Here is a 22,196-nt window from a genome sequence, read left to right on the forward strand (position 1 = left end):
ACACAAGCTACAGGAGTCAGATTTGATTGATCATAGGTTGAGAGGAGAGGAGAGATGGATGGCAGGCCATGCTGGAGGATTTGCTGCTCAACTGATCCTGAACTCAGTGAAACATATTAGATCTTCCTTTACACAGAGTGTGCGTGATCACGAAATTGAACATGAAAGTGAACAGCAAGCACTCATTTTAAAGAGATTAACTGTCATAGGATCATCAGAATTGAATGAGAGGTAGAGTTGAGTAAAATCACCATAGTAGTGGTATGAAAAGTCATGTTTCTGAAAAACATGCCATGTAGACAGAGAAGAGAAGTGGTACAAGAACTGAGCCCTGAGGCACCCCAGTAGTTAGATGTTGCCACTTGGACACCTGACCTCTCCAAGATACCTTGAAGGAACCATCTGAGAGGTAAGACTCAAACTACTGAAGTGTGGTTATTGAGACAGCCTTTGCCAATAAGGTTGACAGGAGGATCTGGTGGTTAACCTTGTCAAACGCAGCATACAGATCCAGCAAGATAAGTATTGAAAATTTGGAATCCGCTCTTTCTTGACAGTCTTAGGGCTTCAACAACTGAGAGCAATGCAGTCTCGGTTGAATGTCTACTTCTGAAACCAGACTGGTTGCTGTCGAGGAGGTTAATCTGTGGGAGAAAGGCAGAGACATGGTTGAACACAGCTTGTTCAAGTGTTTTTTGCCATGAAAGGAAGAAGGTAAACTTTTAGGTAGTTCTCTAAAAGAGATGGCTTAAGGATGGATTTCTTAAGTAGTGGGGTTTTACAAGCCTGTATAAATGCTGAGGGAAAGACAACAGTGTAAGGGATGTGTTAAATATGTGAGTGCAAGTACAACTGCAGGAGAAATGGCTTGACGGAGATGATATATATATATATATATATATATATATATATATATATGTATGTGTGTGTGTGTGTGTGTGTGTGTGTGTGTGTGTGTGTGTGTGTGTGCGTTGAAATGTAAAATATATGTTGAGAACAGTTTTTAATAACAGCATAATATTTTTGTAGAAACTGAGATACAATCATTTGAACATTTGTGGTAAGATCTAAATAAATTATTAAAAGTAGTAGTAAGAACATTCATAACACTAAAAGATTTCTATTCCAAATAAAAAGGCTATTTTTTTAATTCAAAGAATCCTGAAGAAAAAAAAAATGTATCATGGCTTTTGGAAAAAAAGCACAACCATTCTCAACATATAACATTCACTTTTTTTTTAATTAGTTTTTACTTGTAATAATATTTCACAATATTACTGTTTACTGTATACACACACACAAAATTGATAAATTGAGATTTCTCCAGTAAATTATTTGTTTTAATTTGTTTCTAGGAAAATTATCTAAACAAGACTATGATACTAAGAAAAAAAAAAATTTGCAGTGTAGGCCTAACTAATACACGTAAAAGGATAACTGCGGTGCATTTCCAGTCTTTCCATCACTGATTTAAACAAAAAGGGATTTAAGAGGACAGCATGCAATTGCTTTAAAATCCCACAAAGAGATTGTGTCCAATCACAAACGGCACATTTAATCCATTTCTCTGCCATGTATTGTGCTTGTCAGTAGTGTGGACAGCAGGGCAGGTGAGAGGCGGTCAGGATGGTCAGCAGCAGTGCCTCATGGGGGTTGATGGCTTCTGCTGATTGTGTTGTGATAAGACCTTCAAAACACCTGTCAGGACCTGTGGCCCCCTGCCACGCACCTGATCCGCATCCACCTGAGCTCACACAAGCTCATTAACCACACCTAACGCCATCAAAGAGCAAACACAGAGGTAAAATGCAGGGGCAAATTAGTTTGATGCCGCAAGTGGAGAATAAATTCAAATTTAAAGGTACATTCAGTAGTTAATGTGCAAATCTGAAAAGTTTTATGCTTTAAGAAATAGTGAAATAGTGCTTTTGGTGTACACATGAGATCGATACATTACTTATAACAGTCTATAAAAAGTGTTTTAATTATGTATGGTGTAGGTCACCCCCTCTTGATTTGGATTTGGCCTTGCTGAAATGATGTGACATTGGAGAGATCGTCATTTGCTTTGATCTACGGTCACCTCCACAGTGTTGTTTGGTGATGCAAAGAAGGAAAATTTGGGACTATATAAACATTTTATTGGTCTGAAAAGGTCTGAATACAGACAAAGACAAAAACAAGCTTAAACACTGGTAAGACATACACAAGTTAGAAAAAATTTATAATGGAGAGACAACACTGACTAGCGATACCCATGTGGCTACTGTTTTGATAAAAACTAATCTTAAACGGTGTAATATCAGTGTAATTTACATAAAAATCAGGGATGTACAGTTTTTAACAACACTGTGGTATCCATAATAGTAGTGATGCTAATGCTAACGAGAGAACTACTGAATGCGGTTTTTAAAAAGGTTAGGTGATTTGGCTTAAACACATTATTTGTCATGCTGGTTTAACGTCTCTTCACATCCTGATAGCAATCACTAAATTAAGTGGTCTAAATGTATTTATATCATCTTTGGAAACCATAAAATGTTTGTCCAATCATATGACTCGGTCTGAGGGCTACGATAGGCTTTTGCATTATTTGCACAACTCTGAGCACCATGTTCACGCAGACATGATATGTCATCAGCGCACTCCATTACATTATTTCGGACTGAGCGAGAATGGAAGATGTTTTTAACGTAGTATTATGTGCTGTGTGTACTGTAATGTTTTCTCACCAGTGAATGAGGTAATCGGACAGCATTGCATTCAACCCTCCACTAACACTGTTTCTCATTGTGTCGCTGGTTAGCCTCTGCTCCGCCTGTGTGCGTTCTTGTGTTTTGAAGGAGAAGTGTCTATGGATAGTGATTTGCAGAAAGGATGGAAGCTTATGCTTTCAGAGCTAGCTTGCAATTGCTAGACGCTCTGAAATAGGCCACCTTTTCGATAGTAAATACCCCATACCTGCAAACTGTTAACTTAAAAAGTACAGTTAGTACGGTTTTGACAAAAGTTTTATAAAATGCTAAAACTCTACTTTCAGCCTGAAAAATGACGTATGTATATGTAGCAAATTAGCTCAAAAGGGAAAGGTAAATAATTACAATTAATTATGATTAATTAAATTTATATACTGAGCTTCCAGTAGTACCTATAGCAGAATTAAATTGTCATCAACTAATCTGTTCATCCAGCAAACATTCAGTGTAAGTTCCTTTCAACTCAACTGGCCACAAAAAAACATTTTTCCTTCAGTATCAATGCATTAGAGCATGTAGCTGGATCAGAATAGTAAAGGGACATTATTCACAAGCAGTGACAGAATCAGTAATTCATACACAAAAGTTTTAACAAAAAACTAACACATAACTAGTCTAAGCAAATAAAGGAATAAACATACACTCACTGAGGCATACATAACAAGGGGAGCTTAAAGTGGATGATTGAAGCCATTAGAGAAACCAGAGAACCACACGAATTAAAAACCATTAGTGCCGTTTTACAACAGGGTCTACAGCTTGTACTAAACTTTTGTTTTTTGTACAATACTTGCATTTCCTTGGTCGTTGAACAAGTGTCTTGATGCAGTATGAGATGAAAGTTTTGATGGTTTGTTCTGGTTTTGTCTGTTCTGGTTCTGTTTATACTGGCTCGGTGGTGATTGGGAGAGTTTTCTCCCAGATGAAGGTGATGAGAGAAGAGAGCAGAGTTTGAGAGACGACAGCTGGAATCCGAGGATTTTTGGTGAATGAAAAGAAGAGGCTGCAGCCTGGCATAAAGCTTTGGGGTTGAGAAAAAAACTTCTAGCTCAGCATCCTCATTTTCTCAGTATCTAAAATAGCTTTAGACTGAGCTGTGTCGAGGCCTCTGGGACTTAGCAACCAGAAGATGGAAAGGTGATGAGAGACGAGTGAAGAGACTAAAAAAGCGAAGCGGGTCACTGAAGTGAGGCCTTGTAAGTTCTGTGGAGGTCACACCTCTCAGGGGTCAAAGAGTCAATGGTGACTTGCACTTCTGGAGGGAAAGTTTACGACTCTGTCTCTGAACATGGTCATTTGCATGTCTTACTGGATTGGATGTTGATGCAAAACTACTAAAGATTCTTAGAACACATATCTTGGCTGGGGAAGTTGTGGCCTAGTGGTTAGAGAGTTTGACTCTTAACCCTACGGTTGTGGGTTTGTATCTCGGGCTGGCAATAACACGACTTAGGTGCCCTTGGGCAAGGCATTAAACCCCCAACTGCTCCCCGGGCACCGCAGCATAAATGGCTGCCCACTGCTCCGGGTGTGTGTTCACAGTGTGTGTGTGTGTGTGTGTTCACTGCTCTGTGTGTGTGCACTTTGGATGAGTTAAATGCAGAGCACAAATTCTGAGTATGGGTCACCATACTTGCCTGAATGTCACGTCACTTCACTCACATAGGTATAAACATGCAATATACACTCTTAATTAAATCATCATAAGACAAATAAATAGAGACCAAACATGGTATAGGTGAGTTTACATTAACGTGTTTTATCATAAGCATGCATAAAACAGTATACAATACACAAGACCATATACAAGGAGGTAGTAATCATACACAAAAACCTGTGGATATGTATGATAGGAAAGTCAGAGAAAAAGGTGTCTATAAATTCATGAAAGAAGTCATTTACTATAGCAGTATGTGTCTGTTTTAGAGAGAACTGTGTAGGGAGGAAGATTCTCTCTAAATACTTTTATGCCGCATTTCCACTGCAGGAACTTTCCCCAGGAACTAGGGACTTTGGCCTGGTACTGGGTGTGTTTCCACCGCAGGAACCAGGAACTAAAAGTTCCGGGTACAAAAATGCCCCTCAGAAAGTCTCTGCTGGCGAGGTGGTACTTTTTCAAAGTTCCGGAACTTTCGGGGGCAGGACATAGGCGCTAAACATCCTGATTGGTTGAGTTCACGCAGCATTGGTTGAGTTCAACCACCATTTATTCGGATAATTTTCAAAATATTACTGTTATTGTGTCATGAAATGTAATTTTTAAAGTATTTCAGGCGAGAATGTAGTTGTTTAAAACTCAAATCTGTGGTTTATTTATAAAGACAGCGCCTATTTAAAAATGTATTTCGCCGATCTCGGAGACGTGAGCTCCACGCGATCAGCGGGAGCTCAGTGATCATGTATCCGCCAAGAAGCAGCCTCACCTCGGCTAGACCTTCTGATATGTGCTGCTTGCTCTGATGTCTCTTTAGTGGTTAAGCAGAGATTGCAATTCTTGTATCAACAAATGCTCTCGTTCTGGTTTTGTAGAATTGGATACTATGCCTTTAAACATAAGATATAATTCGTTTTGGGTAAATCTAACAGGTTGTCTTTGATCTGTATTCAATTTATCTATATGTTAAAATGAAAATAAAAAGGCAAATTTATAATTCATTGTAATGACTGTATATACACATTTCCCTGAACTAAGTAAATTTCTGCAGCTGTTATTATGTTTAAATGAAAACGAAAGGAGACAGTGGTATTTGATATCCTATTTCGTTTTATTGTAAATATACAGAGAGGAAAATTGCAGTAACCATGGTCAGCTGACTGAAGTTATCAAGTACGCTGCTGTTTGCAGATTTACCAGATTTGCGTCGTCGCGGACATCACACTCCCGAGACAAATGCACATTGTATTGAGAAACGCGCGCAGACCTACGTCACCAGTCTATTTGCCTAATCTTCCCCGTACTTTACACCGTGGTGGAAACGCAGAAAGCAACAGGTCTGGGGGGGAAAATTTCCTGGGAAAAAAAGTTCCTGGTACAAATGTTCCGGGTAATTTTGGTGGAAACGCGGCATTAGGTTGTAAAGTTGAGGTGTCCTGGCTTGGAGATCGTACACAGACATATAGGCACGGAGTCTGGTGTTGGGTGAGGGGTCTGTGATTGTTTGTTATTCTAATGAAAAATTGATTTGTTAAATCTAATGAACAATTATGTCTGATTGGTCCAAAATGGTAGATCGCTGAACAAAAATGCTAACTTACTTCCTGACCAAAGAGAAAAATGCAGAATGAAGTTCTTCGGATTTCAACGCCAGAATGGAGAATTTTGCATTAAGTCGATAAAATAATTATTCATAAGTATATTTAACATTGGGTATTTTTCCTCTGCCTAAAAATGGTGCTTTCCCCTGGGATTTAAGCTTTGTCTTCTATTTTTTTATAAAAATGTTATGTGACCAAAACAGAGGTAGCCAGCAGATCAATAGAAATAACACAGCAGGATTCCCTTGGTATGAGACCAGATGAAACATCCAATTTCAGGTAAGGTTGTAAAAATCCTCTGGTCATTTAAGGTCTCCTGGTAGATACAAGTCATTATATTGTCACTCTCGACTGAGATTGGTGACAACTAACAGCTGCAGAAATGCACCGCACACCCCTTCAGGGTAGAGTTACCCCGAAACTCTCTCCTGTAATGATCTCATTATGTGCTGGCCGCGTCCAGTGATGTCTTTCTTGATTAGTGCCTCTCCTACATTCCACCATGCCAGGAGGAGATTGCTGATTCTGATCTTTCTTTCTATAAAGGTCACGTCCGTACCCTGGGGCAATCACAGGAGGAAACTGCACACGGCTGCTGTCCTGCTGATCTCCTGTCAGTATAGCTGACCAAAGTTCAGTGTAATGGAATCTGGAGGTAATGAAAAGAAAGTGGCTGATGGCCGAAATACCAGTTTGTGTTTCTAAGGTCCAAAACACAGTTAAGTATGTGAACCCAAACGTTTCCAGCCACGCAGACTCTATTTCACGCGTCGCTGTTTCCAAAATGTGTCAGAACAAGGTCTACAGTAGCTGGAGAAGTCTATCTGTTAGCAATCCCATTTATCTCATTGGTAGTTGCTGAGCTAGCACAGCAGTTAAAGCTGAAGTCCGTAAATTTTTGGGTTCAAAACTGACAAGATGTATATAATAAGCAAGTACACCATGAATCCATTTTCCAAACCGTGTTTTCGGCTTGTCTTGAATCACTATGGTACACCTGTAATAAGTTTTTATATTCTGAATATTTAGACTGGTTGGGGTAGGTACCGCTGTGGAGTACCCGCGTGATTCGCCATTGACATAAACATAGAGAAGTAGCTCCAGCTACAATGTTCTTCCGCAAGACACACACAGTTCTGTTTATTAACCACTAGAGCGCCAAAAGTTACAGACTGCAGCTTTAAACTGCCAACATTTTAACAACCAGCTACTTAAATCATAGCACAATTTTTCATTTAACTAATACTGATTAGCAAACTTTTTGTGAAATCTGCATTTGACCTCACAAAAACTGAATCCAAAATTGTGTGGATTCTAAAGAAATTGCTAGATTTTACCTGCAAAAATTCACACACACAAACAAAGCACCAACAAAATTAATTCAAATGGTTTGGAAGTCATTTCAACCAAATTATTAAAACAATCACCTTTAAAGAGCCATTTGTTCATAAAACGGACTATACGCTGGTTGTTATATAAATTTATGAATGCAGCCAATAAAAAATGTGTTGCTTTGATTTACTTTGAGGTTTCCAGTCCTTTTATCTCAGTACATCTGTATCTGGCTGCAATCTTAAAGATGAATTCTTCTGGCATGTCATTATAGATTCAGCAGCTGGCTAATCATTCACATCTGCGTTTACATAAAGTATTTTTCTAGCCTAAGCCTTCATATTTTGTCGAAGCTACACTCAGTCCAATATGCTATGTTAATATCAAGGAATTTTCCATATTGATTTTTCACCATATAATACTATTTTGAATCAACGTATAGCTTTGTATTGTGTTTTAGGGCTGAAGGAAAATATACTGGTAATTTTCTTCCAGGACATTATCCAATAACAGTGTAGGTTAGATTAAAGACAATATTGAAACTGCACTCGCATTGAATTTAATCTAGGTAATGTGGTAGAAAGTGAATCATGTTTGGTTTCAGTATTATCGGCTTAATTTTTCTTTTGTCCCTCCCATGAGGCCTTGGTTTCATCAGCAGAACAGTTATTTCAGAGGCTGTGGCACTTAACACAGTCCAGCTTTCGAATCTAAATTTAGTAGGGCAGTCTGTACCCAGAATAAGACGGCCCAGCCCAACCAGACTGCCTGCCAAGCTCTTCTGACAGACATGCGGCGCATTAGACTGTCAACATCTCTGGTGATCTGGGAGTACTGTCGCTCCACGCTGACAGGCACAACAGAGTAGTTCCTTCTGCACCACACTCTGTGTTCCCCCTCGGGCTGTCACTGTTCAGACCACTGGCCTGTGGGACATTTCAGTTTCCTGTGGACTCAACACCATGAAGAGCACCGCTGCTATCTCTGTTTGAGAGCTATGAGTCAGTGTTGCTAATTCTGATAGTCTAAGGTAGATGTGCTTAGAAAGTAGATATCGTAGGAGGATAGTCCCCCGTGTGGCAGCCAGCTGGGGTAGGTAAAAACAGTCTGGCATGGTAAAAAGTGAGCACATCCACCAGACAAGTAACACAACTAGGCCCACACACATTTCTTTTAGTACCGAATATGTGAGGAAAATGTGTGAAATTCTGCAAAATAGATTTAAAAGTGTGGAAATGTGTTAAATGGAGCTGGGAGCACTTTCAAATCAAGTGATTTGGTGATTTTGGAATCTAAAAGCAAATTCGGATTTCTTTAAAGCCCCCATGATATCTAATTAGGGCTGGGCGATAATTCGATAATGATAATTATCACGATATAAGAGTTCGATAAATGATTGTTATAATGTTTAAGCAGCAAAAGTGTAATGAAACAGCGCAACTTATTTAAATTGTGCCACAGGGACCATTTATCCGCTTGGATCAAAATTCAAATGGCTGGCGCAAGCTCACTAGAGCAGATGCGTTTACTCGTGAGTATGAAGCAGCGCTGTGAGAAACAGTGTGAAGCGCTTGAATTCAGTGATTTAATGGCTCAGTGATTTAAACTAGTTTAAAGCCAAACAGGAGAAAAACTGTGTGCAACAAGACAGTCGGAAGGCTTTTCAATCTACAAATCGCCATCATTTACCATGGATTTACTGTAAAAAATTTACCTCTGCATCATAAATCAAGCTACTATCAAATATGCATTTCTAAGAGACAAAAAGTGATATTATTATTATTAATATTATCAGGCAACCCAAACCTGTTTCTTGATTTGAAACAATATCCCTCATTAGAGCATGCAGAAACTAAGAAATTAATTTATTTTGTAAAGGAAAATTAATGGTCTGGTTTCTACAACTTTCACTTTGGAGCAAAAATCTGGCTTTAAAGTTTAAACTTGAAAGAAATAAAGATTTGACATTTATAGTAATACTTATCGATATTGACTAATTTTTTTGGCCATATCACCCAGCCCTATATCAAATCATGAAATGAAAGCTGATGACTCTTCTTGTACTCATGAATATATCAATTTATTTTGTCCAATTAAATTTAGTCTAGAATGGAGTCCACTTTTTCCAGAAGTATCTTTCCTATTCATTTTCCCATAGGGATTTTTGGAAGTCTTTGTTTAAGTGGTAGTTGACTGGGTTTTTTCTAGGCTTGATTGTGTTTATGGGGGAAAGTCTAACATGTGTTCATGCTTCGTTATTTTAAAATTTTTTTACTTTGTTCTACACCGTTCTGTCCAACCTCTCACAGACGCCTCAATTATTTCCTGTTATTATGAAGCCCCTCCCTCAAAAATACGCGATGGGCTGAGATTGGTCAGCTGGCTCAGTGTGTTGTGATTCGCTAAAGCATCTCTAGATCGCGTCTGAAAATCCCGCCCCTCAAGCTCAAAATGTGCTCTGGTTGTATTGTAAACAATGAGGTACTCTATATTGCTTATCAATTTGAGCACGATTGAGACACAGAGAATATTAATGAAGAGGATTGCAAAGAACCTGTGCAAGTACAGCTCTTAATGGTATGTTTGTTGGTTGTTGCCTCATACTTTTAGATAGGCTGTTGTTTGTCACGCCTTTGTTGCGTGTTTCCGGGCACTGGGGTTTTGTGACGTAAAGGACCTGGGAAGAAGCTCACTGTTGTCCCTTACCGGCCGTTTTTGTAGGCATTAAACTAAAAGAATTTGAAAAGATGATATCTCTGTTTGCATTGAACTTTCAGTGCTGCAACTTTGCAGATATTGTTTATGTTCAAACAGCAATATTACACACTAACTAACGTTAAAAAAGTGAAATCACAATCAACCACCCCTTTAAAGAGTTACAAGCCAACCACACGGTGAATCACAACATCACCAACTTTGAATTGAAGCAATAATATTTCAAATCATTATACGGTATAAGGCTGTGTATTTAATGTCTTTAATGTAGGAACCAAAAAACAATCCAATGAAGCACTACAAATGATAATTGAATTAACCTAAAAAAGGACAAATAATTATAAAACCACTCAAAGCATGTTTAATGTATATATAACAGAAAGATTTTACGTTTGTTACAAAATATGTAGAGACAAATATTTAAGCAGTTTGAGAGCAAAGAGAAACTGACTATAAAGTCGTTCACAGTTCTTCAAGGGAGTAAGCATCTTGTTTTGATTCTCTGATTGGTGGAAATTTCTTTGAAAATTTGGGTTTTATTCAGCGCTGATAGCCTTATGGACCGTTGCGCTACGGGCGTCCCGAATTCAAATCACAACTCAAGGAGCTTACATATCAGGGACTAGACCTATATTATTGGAATCATGAATTTGTTTAATAAATTATCCTTCTGAATATTTGTGTATTTAATATTTGTGTTAAATATGTAGTAACCATTTTATAAAGCAAGAAAACACTCCGCAATAATGAAATCTGATGGCTTCAACAACTATCAATAAAAAATATGCAGGTCAAAGTAAGTCTTTCTTTAAATATTTGTTGTACTTTAAAAATCTATTCCCTATGGAGAAAATTCATGGAATTTTCATAGGAATGCACCAAATGTTCGCAAACCGAAACTGTTCGGCCAAAAATAGCAGAATAAGCTCTGACTTATTCATTTTAAGTTAAATTGTGCTAATGTCTGCTAGAATGTGAAAAATGTTCAGTGTTAATTTATGCAATGGTGAAAAAAATGCCAAAAAACACAAAAACCGTGTTTAAGTTTTCGGCCTTCAGCCCAGTGCTCATTTTGTTCGACTTCGGGCGAGAATTTTCATTTCGGTGCATCCCAAAAATTTCTACTGCTGGAACCTGGCTGTTGCTATGTATAAGAACATGCCTCCCACTATTATTAAACACCTTTGACTAGAAATAACAAACCATAGGTTAAAGAATGTGATGTAGATTAAAGTTGAAACGTGATGTAAATTAATATCACCCCTACTTCCTGCTTCAATAGAAATTCTGTCAACACACAGGACTGAAAACTGCATCCATCAAGCAATTTTTATGGGGTTTTTAATAAACGAACACCCAAGGGGCATGTTAATATATGTGAATTCTGTGAAATTTGTGGCACATTCAGTAGAATTTAGCACAAGCCTGGTTATAAGTGATTTATTGTGCATTTAAAAATTATAACAAAGACTCTTTCACATGATTCGTTTTAACATTTCCCAATGCACTGAGTTCTACAGACTGAAGCGTCAAGCACATGACATTACCAGGGTTGTGCCTGGCTAAAATCCAACCATTTGCTGCTTTCATGCTATCAACCATGTAAAATTGCCTTTCCATGATGGTATCTGCAAATCAAAGCTGCATGTGACCCTTCCATTTGAAGGGGACTTTTTCCGCAACACTGAAAATTATTAGCTCTACCTGTTGCTGAGGGTACTGCATCCCTCCCATGCCCACTTGGCCACGCCCCTGCATTCCCATTGGGTATCGGTGAGGAGTGGGTGATCCGTATGGCTGCCCTGGATATGTTCCGCCCGACTGAGAGTAGGGACTGTTGCCCATCGCATACATCTGAGAACGCTTCATGGCCATAGGGTCCATGGGTGCCACCTGTTTAGAGGAGTATCAACATGTAAGCACAAAGAACAGCAATAGCAGTGATTTCCAACGTATGGCAGTCTGTGTGTGAACACATTTATACAACTATTATACCTGAGCAGACTGGAATACAAATAGCAATCATAAGGTTGAGCAGCTCAGTAAATGGAGAGATTCAGGGCAATTTGCCATCGACTGATATGGGGTGGGGTGGTTGGATGGGGGGGTCAGGTTTTCTCTCAAGTGTCTCATCTTTGCCAGAAAGACTGAGAGCCATCCAAGCTAATCTTCTCATGTCACTGCCAAATTCAAGCCAATTGAAGCAGCACTTACAGAAAATGTGACCAATTTGAGAAAGCCTGGGAGGCCACTATAAATGAACATTTTAAGCGTCAGCAGTCATGCCAGAGTGCTCTGCTGTCTCTCTCTTTTACACACACACACACACACACACACAAACACACACACGTTTTCTCTGACTAGACAACTATACTGTCAATCGAGGGTTTAGAGCAAACAGAGTTTGTGCACCATTAGGCCATGCCTGGAGAATTTGTAGTGGAACATTGTTGGAAGTTTCCATGACATTCTTACTCAAGGAAGAATTGAAGTCAACCATGACGAGTCTACTGTTTTAGAAGCATAAGTCATTTCCACCTATAATTTATTCCTAACACTCCTCGTTGATGCGCTACGATCAAGTCCATCATTAAATCGCCAATTAGGTACACAAGGTCATGCTGTGCTGTGAAAATATTGTATTATGTGCAGCAGAGTGACTATATTCACAAACTAGAACAGTCCAGAGTGTTTTCTTTCTTCATAGAATGGTTACTACATACATAACACAAATATTAATAACACAAATATCCAATAGGGTATTTTATTAAATACCGAAAGATTAGATTCCGAAAATATAGGTCTAGTCCCTGATATGTAAATTATCTAGGGAAGTGAGCGATGCGGGATTTCATTTTTCATAATGTCTTACTTTATTTACTTACGTTCTTTTATTAATATCTAATGTACAACTAAAGTTTGTAAGCAACTCAGAACTTCAGTTGAAGTTACTAGTCAACAAAGAAATTTGGAACTTGGAAGAGTTTTCTTACAACCAGCATAAATTGGATACTTAAACGTAAATAATACAGATTCAGGGTTTTTTAAGTAACAAAACATTTTCTTGCATCTTTTAACAAAATGTAGCATTTAATTTAACATCTGTGTATATAATGTACCATTCAAATGTTTGGGGTCTGCAAGATTTATTTTTATTTTATTTTACTTTTATTTACCACGGGTGCACTGAATTGATCAAAAGTGACACTATTCAAGATTAAAGACATTTATAATGTAATTTTTTATTGTAATAGTTACTGTTGTTACTGTATTTTTGATCACATAAATGCAGCCTTGGTCAGCATGAAAGACTCTCAAAAACATCCAAATATTTCACCATCCTCAAACTTTTACAAGGGAGTGAAACGTTTTACATACACAAAATATAATAAATTGGTGAATTTTTGCCACTAATTACATTTTGCGTGGAGCCAGAGTGGTTGAGCAATGCACACTTGGAGGCCTGGGGAAAGTGGACCACTTAAATGGGTTTCATGCTGAAGATAAGCCATTAACAACTCAAGTTATTCTTATAATAGCCTTTTTCTAAAAATGCAAATGAGCATAAATGTCAACATCATCTTTGTGTATGTCTAAAGAATTGAAATCTGTCCCACTCAGCCTAACACAAACTCATTGATGTAATTCAACCCATCTGCAATTTTATTCCAACCATTATTTCTAAAAAAAGGCACCTCTAAATGTTTATTTATATGTGGGGCTCCATTTTTTTTAATTTCCAGTGCAACATACATATAATTATTATTATAGTGTTATAATATTGTGTCATTTAATACAAATAGAAGGGGATTATAACTATTTTATCCAGATTCCTTTAAAAATAATCAAACAATTCCAGTCAGTATAGCAAAAAATATAATAAAATGTATCTAATAAAAACCAAATGGGGTGCAGGGGTAAGCATGGAAGAATGCGGCTGCATTTCTTTAGTTTATGTGATGAGGACACCACAAGAGTGATGAGAGAGTCCAACTGAGTTTTGTTTTTCTATAAAAAACTATAAACTAACATATTTTAATGTTGTTAACTGACTTCGTAACTCATGAATATGGTAAGGTACATCCAAAATGCTCTCAAGGCATCGTACAAAATTTGTCAAGAATGAATGGAAGGTGTGAGGGCTGCCAGGTGTCTTGGCATCTCTTCCAGTCATGTTCACTGGGCAGGCCTTGGGATTACCTTGGCCAATCCAGCACAAATGTTCTTCACATGCCACTATGAAAGCATGGCTAATCTGCATGTGTAAAGGTCAGGACTGCTCATCCATTCAGAGAAGGACCAGGGCCAAAAAGCATCTGGTCGCACGGATGCAGAACTGGAGAACTGAAAGCAGGCCATAGAAGGAAAAATTTTAAATTTGTATTTTACCAGTTTTTTTTTTTTTTTTTTTGTCTACAAATGCAGATTTACAACTCAAAGTAGACAAAGCATAATTGTGCACATACTAAAAAAAAATTGACAAAACATTGTTACACCAAATTGTTACACTATCAGCGTTTATTGTTTAACAAAGACAAAACCTAGAGCATTTGTCTGGCTGCATATTAATATATGCTAAACTATTCCAATAGATTCATCAGCTTTCCCCCCTGGACCTGCATAAAAAAATATTAAGCAGCAAGTCGATCGAACTTGAAAGCTCTGCCAGCTGGACTGTGACATCCAAGGTTGTATCTCAAAATCAAGTACGCTGCCTATCTATACAGAATTTTTCAACATTATAGTCTCAAAATTTAGTGAGCTGGCAACCAATATAGGATTTTCTGGAATTACATTTTTTAAACCCAGTGGGCTTCCTACCTAGAAAGCAATTTTGGGTATCACGGTCTCAAAGGCTAAGGCACAGCCTACCTAGACAGCATTTGGGATATCTAGTGCCAAAACCTAGCGTGTCACCTACCAAGTCAAATGTTTGGTATTTAATGGTCTCAAAACCTTGTAAACCTCCTAGGTTTTGGAATAACGTACAGCTTTAGTAACAACCTCACCTTATAATTTCTTTCTATTTTAATGTTGTGTTTAAGACAGATAATATTTAAAAATATAGCTAGTAAATGTGAGGTGAATGTGAAAACATTAATTACTGCATTATGAAGCCAGACGGGCGCAATGGCGCTAACGCCTGCTAACAATGCTAATCAGTAGCGCTGTTGTACTGAAAACACAGTCCAGCCCTTCGTTTCAGAAAGACGGTTCTTAACTGGTGACCAAACGTTGAAAACGGAATCGAAATTTCGAAATAGAGCACAAAATCGCTTTATGCCTTTTTTCAGTAGATCTCGGATGACGAAACACACAAGCAGCGAATTTTATTTAGCAGCAGCGCAATGCTAGAATGTTCCATAATTTGAATGGCACCGAACGAACAAGCTCTTTATCTTATTAACAACAACCGATCATTTATTCAATAACAATGACACTGACTTTTTGGTAATAATGCTTTATTATTATACGGTCTATAAGAATATAAGCATCCCAGCATATCTAATCGCTGTATTAGGCATCTCTTAAAGCAGAAATAAAAGTCTCAGCGCAGGCTAACTCTCATGCTAACACCGTTAGCACAGTCACCTTGGACAGAACTTGACATGTTCTCCTATCAGTCAATCCGCACACAAGCCCAAACCCCGGAAAAATGAAAACTTCAACAGAAGGAAACAAACTATATTCTATTCTATTCCACCATTTACACAGATCATTTGCATTGGATAAATATAAAAGCTGCACACTGTAAGCTAGTAATACGAGTAGCATCAGGCCACGGCTAGACCTGCATGCGAAGCTTGACACACACACATACGCAAGCTAAAATGTTCACCTGAGCTCTGCTGTTCCCGTTATTCCCGGGGCTCATGGCCGGGTGGTTTCTTTGTTGTGCTCCCCAACCGTGGCTGGCAGCGGGGCTGTACGGGGAGCTCATGTCTTTGCCCAGACCCACGCCGGGCTGCTGCTGCTGCTGCTGCGGGGTGCTGTAGTCCTGATAACCGCTGCCATACCCGCGCATCATCGGACTCGGAGAGGTCAGGAGCTGGTTTAGAGTGGGTGTAGCTCCAGAGGGGTGCTGTTGGTTTTGTCCGGGGAACCTCGGAAAACCCCTAACGTTGGCACCGGGAGCTGGGGTATTGGAGGCCATAGCAGCCTTGCCATGACTAGGAGCAGCGGCATTAGGCGAGTTGGTAACTGGGCCCATCATGTTCCCCTGCCGCGACGGGCTCATCATACCGTATCCAGCGCCACCGTACCCCGGCCGGTAGTTGGGATAGTGGTTGTACGGATTATTATGGTACCCTTCGTGGGAGTTTTGCACTTGATCCATGCTGCCCTGTGCTTGATGCATTAAAGCCGTCCTAGGGCTTTGTTGTCCGCCATGTTGATCAAAGCAAGGCCCTCCTCTTCCATTCCCGTAATAATGATTAAACTCAGAAACGGAGCTGTTCCCGCTTTGGGACGCGCTGCCGCCGCCGCCGCCGCTGTTGTTGTTGTTGTTATTGTTGCTCGTTGGTCCAAAGTGTGAGTGCTCGTACCTGCTGCCCATCCGATCCCCCCCGGTTGTGGACGAGCGCTCTTCCTCGTCGCTTGTGTTCAGCAAACGCGGATGGCGATCGACCTGCGTCTCCAGAGCGTTTTCTTTCCCTCCATGCTGCTGTGGGTTGATGTTGTTGTTGTTGTGCACGGCTCGCTGCTGTGGCTGCTGCTGATGGAGTGATGCTTGCGACTGTTGCTGTGGAGGTGTGCGATGATGAGGCGAAGGAGGAGGATCTCCGCTAACAACATTTTTCACTTGATGATTCGCGACCAGACCCGTTTCCATACTCGAAGACGCGGTTAAATGAGCAGAAAAGGCTGTGTGCGTTGATTCTCAGCGTCTGTGTTTTCACAGAGACTATAGACGCATGCTGATGCCCCTCTACATTATTCATTGAGGCAGCGCACAGCCCCACATCACCCGTCCTCAGTCACACCATTAGATTTGGGATCGTGGATGGAGCCCTTGCCAGCGCTGTCCTGTCAGGGGATGGCTGTGTCGCATGGGCACGATCTGTGAAAACAATTACTGAGGCGTTGAAACAGAATATATATATATATATATAAATATATATATATATATATATATATATATATATATATATATATATATATATATGTGTATGTATGTGATGAAATATTTGTTTAACTGGGGGTGTTTTGGGTGTAGCAGAGGCGTTGATATATTTTCACATATTCAGAAGTTTATTTGCAATACCAAACTTCTAATTCCCACAGAGGCAAATGTGAACATGTATAAATGTGCCTCAGACCCCTGCCGGAGCCCCTTTGCTCCTCCAGCGTGGCTTTATCAAGCATCTCCTCCAGCTCTTCACTGCTCTGCGCTGAGACCGCTGGAAAACACGGACCGGGTGATTCGGAATCTTCGGATCTCTGTATTTACATGTTAATTCATTCCATTTTAAATAGTTAACCCTTGAATTATGTTCCGGGCCAGTCTGACCCATTTTGATTTTCGAGCTGTCGGAAATACCAGTTACTCTGTGATTTGATTCTCGATATTTTGTGACTCTTTCTCATTAAGGGTCATGAACATGCATGCAAACTGAGGATAAACTGATGTGTTTTGAAGTGCACACATCATTTTCTGACGATTTTGACCCCCCCCCCCCTTTCCCCAAAGCAAACTGTACAGACCCAAATTAAATATATTTCTTGGGTATAAGTTGATATGTCAGTGTTTTGCTATCCTGGAAAGGGGGAAAAATAGTTTTAAAAGATTTATACATCATCTGGAAGCAGAATAAATAAGCTTTCCATTGGTGTTTGTTAGGATAGGATAATATTTGGCAGAGATACAACTATTTATAAATCTGTAATCTGAAGGTACAAAAAAATCTGAATACTGAGAAAATGGCCTTTAAAGTTGTCCAAGTTCTTAGCAATGCATATTACTAATAAAAAAATAAGCTGATATATTTACGGTAGGTAATTACCAAATATCTTCATGGAACATGAGCTTTACTTAATATCCTAATGATTTTTGGCATAAAATAAAAAAATATAATTTTGGACTATTCAATGTTTTTTTGGCTATTGCTAAAAATATAACGCAGCGACTTAAGACTGGTTTTGTGGTCCAGGGTCACATTTATGACTTGCACCAGGCCTATTCTTTCCCCCAACTGCTGATCCATATGCACAGGAGGACTGTTGGTATTGGCTACATGGAACGGCTACACATTGCCTTCAAAAACCAACTCGTCGTAATAGAAACATGTTACACAGACATTGCATTCTGACTTTCATTGCTGCATTTTTCAGATTTCTAACACAGTCATCAACTTTAAATCATGTTAAATCATGAGCTCATGTCTTTGCCCAGACCCACGCCGGGCTGCTGCTGCTGCTGCTGCGGGGTGCTGTAGTCCTGATAACCGCTGCCATACCCGCGCATCATCGGACTCGGAGAGGTCAGGAGCTGGTTTAGAGTGGGTCTGCTGATCCATATGCACAGGAGGACTGTTGGTATTGGCTACATGGAACGGCTACACATTGCCTTCAAAAACCAACTCGTCGTAATAGAAACATGTTACACAGACATTGCATTCTGACTTTCATTGCTGCATTTTTCAGATTTCTAACACAGTCATCAACTTTAAATCAGCAATCGGCAACCCACTCTCTAAATATCAACAATTCCATGCCAGATTTTCTTCAGTGCAGTGGAATTGGTCTCAATCCATTTCTCACAGCCCAACACATCACACAGATATGGACTGAATCACAGGATATATCATTCCGCGCTCTAGAAAACTCACAAAAAAAATAATGATATTGTGTTTTCGCTATATTACTCAGCTGTAAATTAAGTTTTATGCTGTTTTAAGCAGCAAGATTAGCTCATTTCATGCAGTCACCTATGCTGTTACTTGCAGATTTGTATCTCGCCATTAACAATACATACTGGAGGCTTCTCCCTCAAGCAACAAATTGTTGGAATTCTGCTTAAACTGCTGTATCTCTAAAACGACAGCTCTTAATGGTGTGATATGTGTATGTTGGAGAGGTAGGCCTGCTCTGGGGATGGCTCGGCCCGTTCAGCTTGAGCAGGATGTGAAAGGACCTCCCCCAGCAGCAGCGGCAGCAGCTCAAGCACAGAAACTGGGTCAGGCAAAAAAAAAAAAAAAAAACCGTTCAGGCTTAGCTCCAGAGTGATGCTGTGACACTGCAAGCCTTTTCTCTAACATAGAAAAGCAACACATTCTAATACAAAGTAGTAAAAGACAGAAAATCTTACGCCTTCAAGGTCAAGCAAATGATGGACTGAATTATTCAGCATGGACTGGAGACAGCCATCTAATAGAAATTATTTGTACTATTACTCGTCATGGCAGTTTAAATAAAAAGGTCTTTTTTTGTATCATTATCAATTTGGCTGCACTTGTCACTATTAAATATGAACTAAATCGAGCCAGATAATGACACTGTTACTGAACTGAATCAACACTATACAGAGATGTAATATATTATTGCCTTATATCATAAGTGATATTGCCTGTAAGGTGACATAAGTTTTATGTAAGTTCACATTACATAAGATTATAACATATAGGTTTATATAAAATCCCTATAGTAAAACTTGTATACATATGTTAATAACATCTATTTGATGATTTTATATGGTATTATAACTTGCAACCATACATGTCAACAATAAATTATATATATACGACTTTATTAAAACAACATATATCCAAAAAATGTTTGCTTATACCATAGACTGGGCTTATACTGAATTTTTTTTAAACACTGCTTTAAATACATGTCTGTCTTTTATATTTAGCTATATGATATCAGCATGTATTGACCGATGAATAATTATATACATTACATACCTTTTTTATACCTTTTTTTTTACACACCACAACTATAACGATAAAGGCACAGATAAACGATATCGTTGGAATCACTTTCAGAACGATTTTTTTTTCTGATGAACGATAAAAACATTGCCAACCAATCAGAATCAATCCTGCTGTAATGAGCTCGAGGATTTAAAGCGGCAGACGCACGTGCGCTCAGAATACACAGACTATATCGTTCGCCGATGTGGACGCTAATATCGTTATCTTTATAGTTATCTTTATAGTTATCATTCTTGGTGTGAACGGGCCTTTAAAGTCTTAAAAATAGCTGGTACAATTAAAAAGTCATTTTCATAAAGAGCATTATACATATTGCTACTATTTTTCCTTTCGTATTATAAGAAAAGTTGAAAAAAGTACCATATAAGCGCAATACTTCTTTCATACAGTACAACGGTCCACTGTGATTCAAGTCTTTTAAAGTCCTGTGATTTTTGCTAGTAACAGATGTGTAGCCCTCTGCAGTGGCTCTAGAAATGCCTGGGGTGATTCAACAACATTTGGTCATGACATAAACACAAACCAGTGGCGTTTGATGCCCGTTCACACCAAGCACGATAACTATAAAGACAACGATAAAGGCATAGAGAAACGGTATAGTTGGAATCATTTTCAGAACGATTTTTCCAGCTGATGAAGGATACATTGACATCCAATCAGAATCAATCCTGCTATAACGAGCTCGAGGATTTAAAGCGGCAGACGCACGTGCGCTCAGAATAATCGGACGATATCGTTCGCTGTTGTGGACGCTAATATCATTATCTTTATAGTTATCTTTATAGTTATCGTTCTTGGTGTGAACGGGGCTTAATGCTTCAAACTTTATGCCACTCAAAACACGACAAATGCGGTCCAATACCACCCCCCCCCACCAAAAACTTTGCACAAAAATAACCTATTTTGTAATTATTTTTTCCCCCCAGTTTTTTATTGGAATAAAAGTACATTAGCTTTAGAATATATAATCCTTTTAATATTGCTAAACTTGCATGTGAACATGATATTGTCCTTCAGCGGTCTTCTCAAACTTTTGTGGCAGCTGGTGTTTTATTTTCTTACTTTGTAAATGTGTCAATTCATGATATTTTTTTTGCAATGTTCGGCAGAGAAGTGAATCAAACGGTTTCATGTGACTGACTGTTTACTGCAGATGCCACACATTTGTTTTGTATTTTATTGTATTTTATTGTATTTTATATTCGTGTTCACCTTCTATATATTGGCATTCACCTCCTCTTATAGAAAAGCTGCTGCTTGTAATCAATTTTTGGTGGTTGTAAGAGTATCATTACCTACTGGTAAAAAAATAAATAAAAAAATAATTATATATATATATATATATATATATATATATATATATAGCCTGAATGCACTGTAAGTCGCTTTGGATAAAAGCGTCTGCTAAATGCATATATTTAAAATGTACATGTATTAAAAAGGTAAAAACAGACTTCAGTGTGTTGGAATATTAACGTTATATCGGTTTATCAAATATAAGTTTTATTTTCCACAACATTAAAGTTTAATTCATAAAACCTAAAATGGTTGCTATCAAATTTTTATGGTAAAGTTCTGGCAAACACAGCTGCGATATTTTACCTTAAATAAATGTGTAATAAATGTGTAATAAATGTTTTCATGGGAGAAAGCAGAGTGAACATTCCTCCCGACTGCACATCTTTTGTGTTCAATGGAAAAAGTCATAAAGGTTTAAATTGACACTGAGGTTTATGTATTTAATGTAATGTTTTGTGATGTTTCCTCTGTTCACTTCCCATCATGGCTTCACTTCAGCCGGCGGCACAAGATGGCAACCGTCCTTTATTAAACACTGTGTCTTGAGCTGAAGCTGGCACTGGCCCAAACTGCATTTAGAACAAGGCACGGTGTCGCTGATTGCATTTTTCCTAATTAAGCCTCGTCTGACCTTGGCAGAGGCAAATCATTAGATTCTCATTTTAATAATCACACCGCAGCGGTTCTATTCCACCGGGTCTCTGACAGCACTGGAGCAGTCTTTAAGCTCTTCTTAATTTTCTTGTTTACAAGAGGACCAGCTTTATAGCGAGCGTAAGTAATTGTGTTGGTGGATGTGAAGACATAAATGACTCTCTAATTTAGGCCCTCTGTGTATGTTTGAAGAACACTATTGCTTTGACTATAAAAGCTACTTATGTTCTCATAAGCGTTTGATGTAAGT

At 38.7% G+C, this 22,196-nt stretch overlaps 1 protein-coding gene across 6 annotated transcripts in view; it reads right to left on the reverse strand.

The window, feature by feature from the left end:
- The window catches only part of LOC132107067 (AT-rich interactive domain-containing protein 1B-like), an 84,035-nt gene extending 66,935 nt beyond the window's left edge, over positions 1-17,100 (reverse strand). For 4 of the 6 annotated variants that reach the window (XM_059513226.1, XM_059513224.1, XM_059513225.1 and 1 more), the window contains exons 1-2: positions 15,898-17,099; positions 11,763-11,951 (exon numbers count right to left, since the gene is read on the reverse strand). In XM_059513226.1, coding sequence (XP_059369209.1) covers positions 11,763-11,951; positions 15,898-16,890 — 1,182 coding nt within the window. In that variant the 5' untranslated portion in view covers positions 16,891-17,099. Of the gene's footprint in view, positions 1-11,762; positions 11,952-15,897 lie in introns of all 6 variants that reach the window. The other 2 variants (XM_059513222.1, XM_059513223.1) reach the window with 1 other exon arrangement.
- Positions 17,101-22,196: the final 5,096 nt, after the last annotated feature.

The sequence above is a fragment of the Carassius carassius genome, chromosome 27 (genome assembly GCF_963082965.1).
Source record: "Carassius carassius chromosome 27, fCarCar2.1, whole genome shotgun sequence".
Classification (NCBI taxonomy): domain Eukaryota; kingdom Metazoa; phylum Chordata; class Actinopteri; order Cypriniformes; family Cyprinidae; genus Carassius; species Carassius carassius.